This window comes from Microtus oregoni, unplaced genomic scaffold (genome assembly GCF_018167655.1).
Source record: "Microtus oregoni isolate MIOR12 unplaced genomic scaffold, Mior012 000025F_ref0000491, whole genome shotgun sequence".
Classification (NCBI taxonomy): domain Eukaryota; kingdom Metazoa; phylum Chordata; class Mammalia; order Rodentia; family Cricetidae; genus Microtus; species Microtus oregoni.
The window spans coordinates 24,607,578-24,620,101 of NW_024543084.1; the positions used below are offsets into that span (position 1 = coordinate 24,607,578).

Here is a 12,524-nt window from a genome sequence, read left to right on the forward strand (position 1 = left end):
TACCACCATGCATGACTCAGCATTGAGTAAAGGCTAGCCTCTGCCATGCGTGAGTCAGCACTGGGGTAAGGGCTAGCCTCTGCCATGCGTGAGTCAGCACTGGGGTAAGGGCTAGCCTCTGCCATGCGTGAGTCTGCACTGGGGAGGCAGAGACTGAGACAGATGCCAGGCGCACACTGGCTGGGCAGCAGAGCCAGAAAGACAAGCTTCAGGTTCTGTTAGAGACCCTCCAAATCTAAGCGGGAGAGCAATGGAGGAGAGGCCTCTGAAGCCCACACATGGCCTGTGGACCCTCCCAACATGTGCATAAAGACACACAATAGTAATACACAACAAAGCTTTAAAAAGTTAAAGCAGCAGGGCAGTGGTGGTGTACACTTTTAATCCCAGCACTTGGGAGGCAGGGGCAGGTGGATCTATGTGAGTTCAAGGCCAACCTGGTCTACAAGAGTGAGTTCCAGGACAGTCAGGGCTACACAGAGAAACTCTATCACAAAAAATAAAGAAAGAACGAAAGAAACATAGAGATTATAGTTGTTTTGTTTTTTTAAAGAATTATTTATTTGTTATATATACAGAGGTCCCTGCCACATTTTCCTGTTGCTTATTGGAGACAGTCATGGAGACCAGGCTGTTCTTGAATTGCGCTTAGCCAAGGATGGCCTTGAACTCCCAAACCTCCTGCCTCTACTCCTCAGCTGAGGTGACAGCACACACCACTGTGCTCAACTTCTCCTCCTCAGTATTTACTGATTTTTTCTTTTCCTTTCCTTTTTTCTCCTTTTCTTTTCTTTTTTGGCGGTGTGGGGCTGGAACTCAGGACCCCCAGCCTTCCTGCTGAGACACAGTCTGCAGTCCTGGTGCAGGCAGACCACTTTACCCAGAGAGCCCTGGGTAGTGGTGCCAAGGGACAGAGGCGGCGCACAGGAGAAGAATATCAGCATTGATGTTCTACACCAGAGCCTTCCAACAGCTCCCATTCCACCTGCAGCAGCCAAAGAAAACAAAACAAGATAAAAGAAGGGCTTGGAGATAGTTCCGTAAGCAAAGTGCCTTCTGGAGAGCTTGAGAATCTGAGTTCTCAACACGACATGATGTGCAGCATGCTGGGTGTGGTGACATGCGTCTTCAGTCCCCTCACTCCAGAGGCAGAGGCAGAAGGATGTCTGTGAGTCAGTTCCAAGACAGCCAGAGCTACACAGAGAAACCCTGTCTCAAATAACCAAAAGAAAAAAAGAAAAAACAAGGAATTGCCTTGGTGGCCTACAGCAGTGTCCTGAGTAAAACACACAGTAAACAAATGATTCATATATATAATATGTATATACTAACTATTTATTTATTTATTGCTAAGGGTCATCAAACAAGGTCCACACTCTAACTTCCAGTCTGTGGTCCTAAACCTATCTCTCCAAAAGGTTGCTCACTTGTATCTTAGCTGAAGGTCAGGTCCAGTCTCTAAAAGAAGTCTGATTCAAAGGTCAGGATCCTGGGGGAGATGCCCTAGTGTAAGCATTACAGCTCGGATGGAAAAGTATTCCAGCAGTCAGGAGCCAAGGACCAGCACAGGTCACAGGTCACAGTACCATAGCAGCTTACAGCCCTGCTCTAGGGAAAGGTTTCCCCAGGGTAACAGCTCTGCTGCAGCAGGAGAGGCTTCCCCAGCCAAGTTGTTACAGTTGTTACAGCTGTGGTGTGCCGCAGTGTAAGACTCTGCTCTTCTAGGGGAAGGTTTGCCCAGCCAAGTTGTTACAGCTCTGCTCTGCTTGCTGGAAATGTTGTTACTTCTCTCCTCCATTTCTGTAAAAGAAGGTCTCACCCAAACCTCATTCAAGAGGTTTATTGGGAGGGAAGAACCCAGGAGAGTGGCTGCCTCTGCCAGGGTGGGAAAAAAGGCAGCAGCACACGGAACAGGGTTTATATAGGGCTACTCAGGGGCGGAGTTTTTCAGGGAGATTTTCCAGGTGAGAATTGGTCAGATTTCAGTCCCTTGAGCTCAGCTTGGCTAGATCTCTGCTCGGGGATTGGTTGGTTTTCTGCTTAGTTGGTGAGGAGCAGAGTTCTCTCTGGCTTCAGGGCCAAAGTGTGTTTCTTTCCCTGGCCCTTGTTAACCTTGTTAACCTAATAATTTCAGGGCCAGGGCATATTTCTTTCATCGACTCTGGCCAAAGTGTGTTTCTTTGGCACTGGTTTCAGGGTCAGGGTGGGTTTCGTTGGTCCTGGGTTCAAAAGTATTTCTTTCCCTGCCGAGGTGCTTTGGCTGGCCCTTTTACCCTACCCTAGCTGCTGAGCAGATCAAGGTGGCGTTGCCGCTCAAGAGCAGAGCAGAGCATTGCTCTCGGGTTCGCTTATGGATGGCCCAGTTGTCATCACGAGAGACGTTCCTGGGTTCTGGTCATCAGGTGCAGCCTTGGACACAGTAGGGATCCCACTAGGCTATCTTTACACGTCTAGAGGGCGCTTACTACACTCATTACAAACACCCAGCACTCAAGAAGCTGAGGCGGCACTGTTGTGACTTCAGGATGAGCATCGGCTGCCACAGAACCTGTCTCAAAACACAAGTCCAGCTCTTTCCGTCTCCGTCCGCCATAGAAGAGGAGGCGCCGCCATGTCTGCGCATCTGCAATGGATGGTCGTTCGGAACTGCTCCAGTTTCCTGATCAAGAGGAATAAGCAGACGTACAGCACCGAACCTAACAATCTGAAAGCCCGCAATTCCTTCCGCTACAACGGGCTGATTCACCGCAAGACAGTGGGAGTGGAGCCCGCGGCCGACTGCAAAGGGGTCGTGGTGGTCATGAAACGCAGATCCGGTCAGCGCAAACCAGCTACTTCTTACGTAAGGACCACCATCAACAAGAATGCACGGGCCACCCTGAGCAGCATCAGGCACATGATCCGAAAGAACAAGTACAGCCCCGATCTGCGCATGGCGGCCATCCGCAGGGCCAGTGCCATCCTACGAAGCCAGAAGCCTGTGGTGGTGAAGAAACGGACCCGTCCCACCAAGAGCTCCTGAGCCCAACACCCCAGAAGCAATAAAGAGTCTACTGACTTTTTTTAACCATCAAAAAAAAAAAAACAGGTCCAGCAATTTCCGTTTCCCCTCCTGTGGCGGGGGAAGCGCCGGACCTGCCGTCTGTGTTCAAGGACTCTGTCTGGCTTAGCAGAGGTGAAGGGAGCGGTGAGGACTGGCTGGAGGCCGGACCGTGACAGGCAGGACTCCCGGCCGTCCAGCCGCACATGCACCAATCAGCTTCGCCCACAGGGTGGCGCCAGACGGACGGAGGAGCGCGCGTCTGCGCAGGCGCCATTTCCCAGCATCGCCCTGGAGTGGGCGCAAGGCGCGCCTCGGCCTTTTGCGTCTCTCCCACGCCTCACTTACGGCCGCCCCTCAATCCCGCAGCGTGATTACGACACGCCCGGCCGTCGCGCTCCGTAGGCACCGCCCTACTTCACGCCAATTGGAGGAGTGTCCCTTGAGCCCCTTTCTGATTGGCCGGAGGCTCTGTCAGTCCCTTTCAGTCCGGTGGCGCTCCGCGGGCGCCGGCGGGAGCGCGAGCGGCTGTGCAGCGGAGGAAGTGTTTCCGCAGGAAGATGGTGAGGGCCGCGGGGCGGGGGCGCGTGCTCGGGGCCTCCGCGCTGCTGCAACAGGGAGAAGCCGAGGCCGGCGGCGACCGGTGCCGCGCCAGGCTCCCAGCCCGTCGCCACTGGGAATTATCTCTGGATAGACACGTTTTTTTGCGGCCGGAAGAGGGACTATGACCGCTTCCGGGACTGCCACCATCATTGATAGGAATGCTGCACTTCCGGCTAGCGGGCGGGGCTGAGGGCTCACGTGGGCTTCTTTGGCCGAGTTGTCGCTTATCTAATGTCTGACCGTAGCCACCCACGCCTTTTTCAAACCCAGCAGAGTGTTGTTTCTTCCCGGGACACACGGCATGTCCTGCTCAGGAGGACATGTCAGCATGCCAGGCTCAGGCCTCCCCAGTCCTGGCACTCATAGGGTGATACCTGGTGGCCAAGAGGAGGGCGGGTCTCCTTGTCGCATGCTGAGCCGGACGTAATCCGTCTCCTCAGCTCTTGATGGTAGGGTGTTCGGTTTGTTTCAGTTTTCTAAAACTGAATATCATGTACCTCAGGCTAGCCTCAAACTCATGATTCTCCATCCTCAGTCTCTGGAGTATGGAGAAGACACGTGTACACCTTCACACCTGTCTCAGGCTGGGAAAACAGGCTCTCATGTAGCTCAGGCTGGCCCTGAACCCCTGATCCCCTCCCTCCAGAGTGCTGGCTGGAAGGTTATGTGGTGCAGGATCCCAGGGCTTGGCGCATGCTGGGTAAGCGCTCCCTACTGGCTGCATCCTGAACCACACAGCCCCTGAACCCTGACCTTCCTGGAGGGGTTGCCCAGGGCAGGACACCTGTCCCGTGTAATCCCCATACACTCCTCTAGATCTCTGTGGTCGGTCAGTCTGGTACAGGAGTTTCCCCGCTGAGCCGTTGACTTTGGGCCTCCACCCGTCTCATCTACACACTGGACCCCAAAGTCTGGAGGCTGGCCGAGAAGGGATCTCCTGCCCTGAACCTGGCTCCTTTGGCTGGAGGTGCTGGGACTCCAGCACGTTCTCTGTGTGGAGGTAATTAGAGCACAGCCAAAGCCAGCGGCCCTCCCAGCCTTTCAGGGCTGGGACTGAGGGTGGCATCCTGTCCCCAGGGCACACTTTACTTACCCCACCTGTGCCAGGTGCCCCCTCTGGCACCCCTCTGTGTTCAGCAAGTGTTTACTGCCCCTTTCTGCCACAGCAGAACCCACACCCACACTGAGGTCCTGTCTAGCTGGGGGGACTGGCGCTAATCACTCCGTAATTACAGAGCGGCCTCTGCTGTGGCGGGTGGAAACAGGGTGGCCATTAGGACCTGGCCAGAGGTGGGGACATGCTCAGCAGCATTGAGCAAGGCAAGTCTGGGGAAGGGCACTGTGGGCAGTGGCTGGGGCCCTGGCAGAACAGCAAAAGTTTAGCGGTAGGGTAAGCCTCATCGTGGCTGCCTGGCACCCAGCTCCAGGAGTCCCTGGGTGTCCGCTGAACCCCTGCTGTCCCTTGTACCCAGGGATTTGACTGTTGTGTTTGTTTCTTTATTGAGACAGGGTCTCTTATCCCATGCTGGCTTCACACTGTACCAAGAGTGGCGATAGTGCCCCTGCCTCCCTGGAACTTATCCATAGGCTGCGTGCTGTGGCTTTTTTATTTGTTAGCGGATCGGCCTGGACACCCTTGTCACTGACCATCAAGGCATGGGATGCAGAGTTCCCCAGTCCTCTTGTGACCCGAAGTTACCGTACTGAACATGGTGGCTCCTGAGGAGTCTGGGGCCCTTGTTTTGCTTTGTTTTTTGTTTGTTTGTTTTTTTGAGATGATGCCTCACTGTGTAACCCAGGCTGGCCTGGGATTCACAGATCCACCTGCCCCTGCCTCTCAGTATTGGCATTAAATATGTGTGCCCCCACACCTGGCTGTGTTTGGTTTTTTTGTTGTTTTTTTTTTGTTTGTTTGGTTGGTTGGTTTTGGTTTTGGTTTTTTGAGACAGGGTTTCTCTGTAGCTTTGGAGCCTGTCCTGGACCTAGCTCTTGTAGACCAGGCTGGCCTCGAACTCACAGAGTTCGCCTCTGCCTCCCCAGTGCTGGGGTTAAAGGCGTGTGCCACCAATGTCCGGCTTGTGTTTGGGTTTTTGTGGGAGTTTTGAAGATAGGTCTCATGTAGCCCAGGCTGACTACTGATCCCGCTGCCTCAGCCCCTCCCCCCCCATACTGGGGAGACAAGTGTGGTTTATGTTGGTGTTTGTGGGACTGGAGGGCAGTGTTACCAGCTGCTCTGTCACCATGTCCTGTATCAGTCCTGCCACCTGGGCCCCAGGAGATGCCCCAAGCCGCCCCTCCTAGAAGCACAGGGACAGGCCTGCTCTGTGTTTCCAGGGACTCCTTCCCCACTGATAGAGAACTTCGGAACCCATGCCCTCATCCCCAGCACACGGAAGCAGAAATCCCAGACTGTGCAGCCCTGTGCTTCAGAAGGTGCAGCCCTCCTAGTCTGTATAACAAGACACCATCTCCGGAAACCAACCAGATAAATAACTTTCTAGGTTACCACAAGGTTACCTCTTGACATGGAGAGCTGTATTCCATCCTGTGGTTCTGGGTTGCAGTAGTGTGGAGAAATGACTAAAATGGTCCAGAGAAGTCCAAGTGACTACTAACTACAGGAGGAGACAGTGAGAGGTCACCTGTGACCTAAGTTAGAGTCATATGCAATAGGGGTTTCCTTGCCCGTATGGTCAGCACTGCACTAGGGACTCACACTGCTGTCTGTCTTCCAGCTCCCGTTGTCGCTGCTGAAGACAGCACAGAATCACCCCATGGTGAGTATGGCCACTCTGGACCCAAACCCCAGGCCTCTGCAGTTCCAAGATGTCTCAGTGGGTCGCGTGCTTGTTGCCAGGTGTGCAACCTGAGTTCACCAGGACCCACATGATGACGGGGAGGGAACTGGCTCCCCTGAGCTTGGCTTCTGCCCTCCACACACACACTCTTTGAGCACATGCAAATAAGAGTAAAAGGTCCAAAAAAATCTGTTTAAAAAAATAAGAGTAACTTCAAGCTGGGGTTGAGAGCACCTGACAGGGTCCCGTCCCCAGCACAGTGACTTCAGCTGTCATCGCGGCTGCCTGGGAGCCTGCAGCAGCAGCTTAGTCATGGGCGCAAGGCCAACATGGGCAGCTTGTGAGACTCGGTTTTTTGAGAAGGGGCAGGAGTGTTACTGGGTGGACAAGAGGTGGTCCAGCATGCTCCAGGCCTAGGTTCCATACCCAGTACCGCAAGAGGATTGCTGCCTCTGACTTGTTTGAGTTTCATGTTGGAGCCGTAGGCTCAGCGCGTGTCAGACTGCCAGTTCCTCCCAGCTGACCCCTATCTCTTTTGTTAGGAAATAAAGGTGAGCACCACCAGAGCCAGCCAGTCCTGCACCTTCCCTGTTTACACACAGCCAGAGCTCAACCTCTGTCCCATCCTAAAACATTGTTACCCTCAGAAGTAGACCTCATTTCCCTCAGCCCCTGGCCGCTGTGCCTGCCTTTGTGCCTTGAAGGCGTTTCTGAGTGAGGAACGTGTGGTCCGCCTGCCACTCAACACAGTCTTGAGGTTCGTCCACTTTTCTTGGCTGTGTAATATTCCTCATGTAGATGAGCAGCCTGGGCTTGCCCGTTGTCTCACTATCCTCCTGCCTCAGCCTCCAGAGTTGGGGATGCCAGGTTTGCCACCATGCCCAGCTAGTGTAGAGTTTTGTCTGTTTGTGCACTGTGCCTGCTCATCACAGCAGCTCCTAAAGCTGTAGTCAGGAGGAGAAGCCCAGTGTGGTGGGGCCTGGCTACACTGGCGGGCTGACCAGGGTTTCCCACAGCTGGTGGAGCTGAAGAATGGGGAGACATACAATGGGCACCTGGTGAGCTGTGACAACTGGATGAACATCAACCTTCGGGAGGTGATCTGCACATCGAGGGTGAGTGTCCACACTGGGGGGCCACACCGCTGGACTGAAGGGAATGTGCCCGTTTGTGACACTTCCTCCCTCCCCAGGACGGCGACAAGTTCTGGCGGATGCCCGAGTGCTATATCCGTGGCAGCACCATCAAGTACCTACGCATCCCCGATGAGATCATCGATATGGTGCGGGAAGAGGCCGCCAAGGGCCGCGGGCGAGGGGGACCACAGCAGCAGAAGCAGCAGAAAGGCCGAGGCATGGGTGGTGCTGGCCGAGGTAGGGTCCCAATGAGGTCAGGAGGGACACCCAGGAACCCCCGTTATGCACCCTGAGCAGTCATGAGGGTGTGGGCTCCTGTGGGCAGATGAGGCCATGGGGATCTGGGTACAGCCTGGGGTCTTCCACAGACCCATCCTCTGCCTGTTGGAGGCATTTGTGGCCCCTGCATAGGGAAGCTGGTGTCTCAGCCGCTACCTCTTTTCTCCCCTGCAGGTGTGTTTGGTGGCCGGGGCCGGGGTGGCATACCAGGAGCAGGCCGCGGTCAGCCCGAGAAGAAGCCAGGGCGGCAAGCAGGAAAGCAGTAAATGGAAGTAGCCTGAGCAGAGCCCAGGATGGTGGACTAGCCCCCGGGTGCCTTTGTGTGAAGTGCCTGGCTCCCACTGACTCAGTTTCTGGAGGATCCCAAGTCGGAGGCACCTCTGAAGCCCCGGATGATCTTTGAAAGGCCGACTTCTTCCAGGCTTGATTTCAGTTTCATGTTGGAACCATAGGCTCAGCGCGTGTCAGACTGGCCAGTCCCTCCCAGCTGACCCCTATCTCTTCTGTTAGGAAATAAAGGTGAGCACCACCAGAGCCAGCCAGTCCTGCACCTTCCCTACGCCTTATCAGATACAGAATTCCATGAGCTTGTGCTCTCCGTGTCTGTCTGTCTCCTGGTCCTAGCAGAGGTTAGAGTGGGGCAGACCCTGCATTGGAGGAACAGGAGCTCCAGGCCAGCCTGGGCTACATGACACTCAGAAAGCCAGGTCTGTGACTGCAGCGCTGTGGCGGGTGGGGGTGTGTGTGTCAGGGCTGACCAGCTGTTTCATCAGTGAAGCAATCCTGGAGCAGGAACTAGAACATGACACGGTTGGCCTTTTTTATTTTTTTCTTTCTTTCATGATTTTTTTTTTTTTTTTTTTTTTTGGTTTTGGTTTTTTGAGGCAGAGTTTCTCTCTGTGTAGCTTTGGAGCCTCTCCTAGAAGAACTTGCTCTGTAGACCAGGCTGGCCTCGAACTCACAGAGATCTGCCTGCCTCTGCTTCCTGAGTGCTGGGTTTAAAGGCATGTGCCACCACCACCCAGCAACAAACTTTTTTTTTTTCTTCCTTACACTTATTTTTTCTGTGTGGGTACTTGTCCGTGTGTGTACACATTGCATGTATGGCCAGTGCCCATGGAAACCAGAAGACACTGGACTCCCGGGAATGGGATTACAGCCAGGGAATGCTGGGGTGGGACCCGAGGGCTTCAGGAATGCTCGGTGAGTGCTTACCAAGAGGGCTCTGTCCCCGTTCCTGCACCTGTGCTCATGACCCACACAGTGAGGATGTGATTACTGTGCATTTTAGCATGACCTCCAATCCCAGGAGGGATTAGTTAATTAATCCCGAGTGCACCGCTATGAAAGACTGCATTCTGTTCCCTGGTCCTGTCCTCTGTCCCTGAGAGTCAGGACATGGTGTAGCCTCCCTGTCCTAGGCCTTCAGTCCCCAACAGCTGAGACCCTAGGCCCCTGTGTTCATCCCGTTCCTGTCCCACCACCCTCCTGAGACACAGGATCCAGGACGGCCACCTCAACTGTCTTTGCATCCTAGAACATGTAGTCTGGCTTAGATGCATTGGCTTCTAGAAGCTTCTGAGCTGAGTGGGATTTCTGTGTTCTCCCCAGTGAGTTCCAGGAATCCAGCCTCAGTACCTCCGCAGAAAAAAAACCAGAAGCCAGGCCCAGATCTTTCTATCTGAGCCAGGCCTGCTGTGCTGGTGTCCACACCCATCACCTGACCTCAGCTGCTCTCCTGTGGGCCGCCCTCCCATAACTCTGCCTACCTTCCCCTTCCTTGCTGGGGCCCAAGCTATAGGGTGGCTCAGCCAGGTCCAGAGACTGCAGAGGGGCCCCTTCCAGGGCAAGTGGCTTCCCACCGTGTTACTGTTTCCCATCACCCCCTCCTAACTTCTCCCAGGCGGACTTCATTACTGTACAGTTTTAGGACAGCAGGATGCTTGGCCATACACCGTGTGAACACAGGGATGTCACAACGTGCGGGGACTGGCCCCTAGCCTACATGGTGGAGCCCTTACCCAGGGGAAAGGTCAGGTGACATTCAGGGTGAATATGGGTGCCAATGAGATGGCTCAGTGGGTGGAGGTGCTTCTAGCCAAGCCTGGCCACCTGAGTTTGATTTCCAGGACCTACATGGTGGAGCAGGAGAACCAGTTACCACAGGTTAAACTCTGACCCCCAGGTAGTGTGATCCTGAGCATCAGAAGTCGCAGTGTATGAGGCAGGATTGCAGGCCCAGCCACCTGGAGAGGTAGCATTCCAGGCGGATGCCAAGGTGCCAGGGCTCAGCCGGGATGGCGGAGCCACTCCCCCCTGGGACTGCGGATGGAAACCGTCCCCCGCACGTTCCCAAGGCTGTTCCTCAGGAGGGTGCCCTTGTTACTGTCCAGCCATAGACAGCAGCGGCTGGACAGGCACATGCTTTTAATTCTAGCACTAGAGGCAGGTGGATTTCTGTGAGTGCAAGGCCAGCCTGGGCTACACAGGGAGACCCTGTGTCAAATAAATAACACAGACCCAGAGCTGCGACAGCAGTGAACCACAGAGTGGGAGGTACCTGCTTCCCTCTCCTCCCAGAACCTGACGTTGCCAGTGACCTCTGAGGTCCTGCTCTGCCAAAGCCTTCATTCCTCTGGGCTCCGCCTGGCAGGGACTGCTGGACTCCTCGGGGTTACACTTGGAAAATAAGTCCTCTGGGAAGGGGTGTGGCTCCCTCAGCCTGTAGGGAGGCCTAGGGTTCCCTCCCCAGCACTACACTACAAAACAAGAACCCTTGGCCTAGCAACTGAGGCCACACAGGCCTGGAGATGTTGGGTAAGGTGCCTGAACCGCATCAACCCATCTGCACCTCCACTTCAGTAGCTGCTCAATAAATACATGATGTTCTGACCACCCTAGGGTCAGCCTGGTATGCAGCAGGTGACCAACAAGTGCACAGTGACAGTGAACTACTGGCCCAGTGTCCGGCAAATGTTTGGCACAATGACCTTCACCCCTAGGACCCACCTGGTATGTGTGCAGCAGGTGCAAAATAGATGTGAGGTGTAGATGAGTCAGCCTTGCACACGGAAATGATCCAGAAAATGTGTGGCATGGTCGTTATCCCTGAGAGCATTTGGCATGCAGCAAATGCATAGCATGGCAGTCTCCCTAAGGCTGGCCATAAAGCAAGCACTAAGTCAATAAATGCTCGGAGTGGCATCTTCAGGAACTCTGTAGACCAGGCTGACCTTGAACTCTGCCTCCCACCACCCTGCTAGGCCTTACATTTTACAGGCTGTGGAGTTGGTGAAAACCGACTTGTGTGCCACTGGGGACCCAGGCAATTTTCCCATGAAGGCTGAGCCTCACTGCCGGCAGCACCAGGCCATTGCACCCAGTGAGCTCCCTTCCCTGGGCCTGGCCTCCTCCAGAGCCACCAAGCAGTGACTCATGCCCTCCATCCGTCCCTCCTCTGCTGGAACCAGGCTCCAAAACAGTCACCCAGCCTGCTCTCGGGAGGGGCCATGGACATACTTCAGGGCTTTGTTCAGTTCCTAAAAATACTGGCGTCCTACAGCCTCTCCCTCCCACCCTCCTTGCCTTGACACAGGGGAGCCTTTTCTGAACCTGGTGACCTTGTCCGTGGAGCCCTCTCAGATCCAAATGAGATGGGAAGGTCAGGAGTTCTCAGCCCGCTGGGGTCACTATGCAGCCCCAAGTTCCCTAAAATGGGCCTATCTGTCTTCATTAGGAAGCCCCGGATCATTCTGGAGCCCTAAGAATGGCGCACAGAGTGGGGAGCTGCGCTCTGCTCCACAGTGAGATCCCCTGCCAGCCTAAACAGCACGTGCAAAAGCCCTGGGGCCACACGCCAGCTTGGAGCTGGCCCCAGTACCCCCCCCCCAGCAGGTGCCCCATCAGGCCAGGCAGTACCCCGCCACACCCACTTCTCCCTAAGGGAGGGTGAGTCACTGCTCACAGTCTAGTTCAGAACTGGCCTCTCTGACCCTGGGTTCTTAGCAAGTGCAGGGGTTGAGTGTCTCACTTTGTTTACTGAGTGAATTTTGTTCTTTGATATGCCTTTTTCTGTGTAATATCTCTGCGCATGCGCGTACAGAAGTCACAGGGCAGTCCCTGGTTCATTCCTCAGGAGGCATCCACTTTGCTTTTCCAAAAGTTGTTTATTTCTCTATTTATTGTGAGGTTTGTGTGTGTAAGCATGGTGCGGGCCTGTTGAAGTCAGAAGACAGCTTGCAGGAATCCATTCTCTTCTTTCCAGCCACCATGTGGGTACCATGGACTGAACTTGGGTTAGTCCATGGTACCCAACTTGGCTTAGTGACAATCACCTTTAACTGCTGAGCCATACCCCCACTCCCCACCCTGCCCAGCTTGTTTTTCTTTTCTTTTTTTTTTGGGGGGGGGTGTTGTTTTTTCATTTTTTTTTTTTTTTTTTGGAGACAGGATTTCTCTGTGTATCCGTGGCTGTCCTAGAACTCACTCTGTAAACCAGGCTGACCTTGAACTCACTATGTAGACCAAAGTGGCCTCGAACTCACAGAGATCCGCCCGCCTCTGCCTCCCAAGTGCTGGGATTAAAGGCCTGTGCCGCCACTACCCGGCTGCTTGTTTTTCTTTGATATAAGGTTTCTCACTGCCCTATGGTTTGCCAAATAAGGTAGC

General features: G+C 54.4%; 2 protein-coding genes across 4 annotated transcripts; both read left to right on the forward strand.

Annotated features, from left to right (window-relative positions):
- Positions 1–2,611: 2,611 nt before the first annotated feature.
- On the forward strand, positions 2,612–3,316 carry LOC121462954 (60S ribosomal protein L28-like). The gene has a single exon (XM_041674935.1). The coding sequence runs from the start codon at positions 2,612–2,614 to the stop codon at positions 3,020–3,022; it is 411 nt and encodes a 136-aa protein (XP_041530869.1). The 3' UTR covers positions 3,023–3,316.
- A 174-nt stretch (positions 3,317–3,490) lies between these two features.
- Lsm4 (LSM4 homolog, U6 small nuclear RNA and mRNA degradation associated) lies at positions 3,491–8,390 on the forward strand. 3 transcript variants are annotated; one of them, XM_041674932.1, is made up of 6 exons: positions 3,540–3,603; positions 4,290–4,343; positions 6,379–6,420; positions 7,458–7,556; positions 7,634–7,814; positions 8,031–8,390. In XM_041674932.1, exons 1-6 carry the CDS (start codon positions 3,601–3,603, stop codon positions 8,120–8,122), a joined length of 471 nt encoding a protein of 156 aa, XP_041530866.1. In that variant the 5' UTR covers positions 3,540–3,600; the 3' UTR covers positions 8,123–8,390. The 3 variants fall into 3 exon arrangements, with proteins under 3 accessions (XP_041530867.1, XP_041530866.1, XP_041530868.1); XM_041674933.1 differs by lacking the exon at positions 4,290–4,343 and having other exon boundaries at positions 3,491–3,603; XM_041674934.1 differs by lacking the exons at positions 3,540–3,603; positions 4,290–4,343 and adding an exon at positions 4,493–4,643.
- The last annotated feature ends 4,134 nt before the right edge of the window (positions 8,391–12,524 follow it).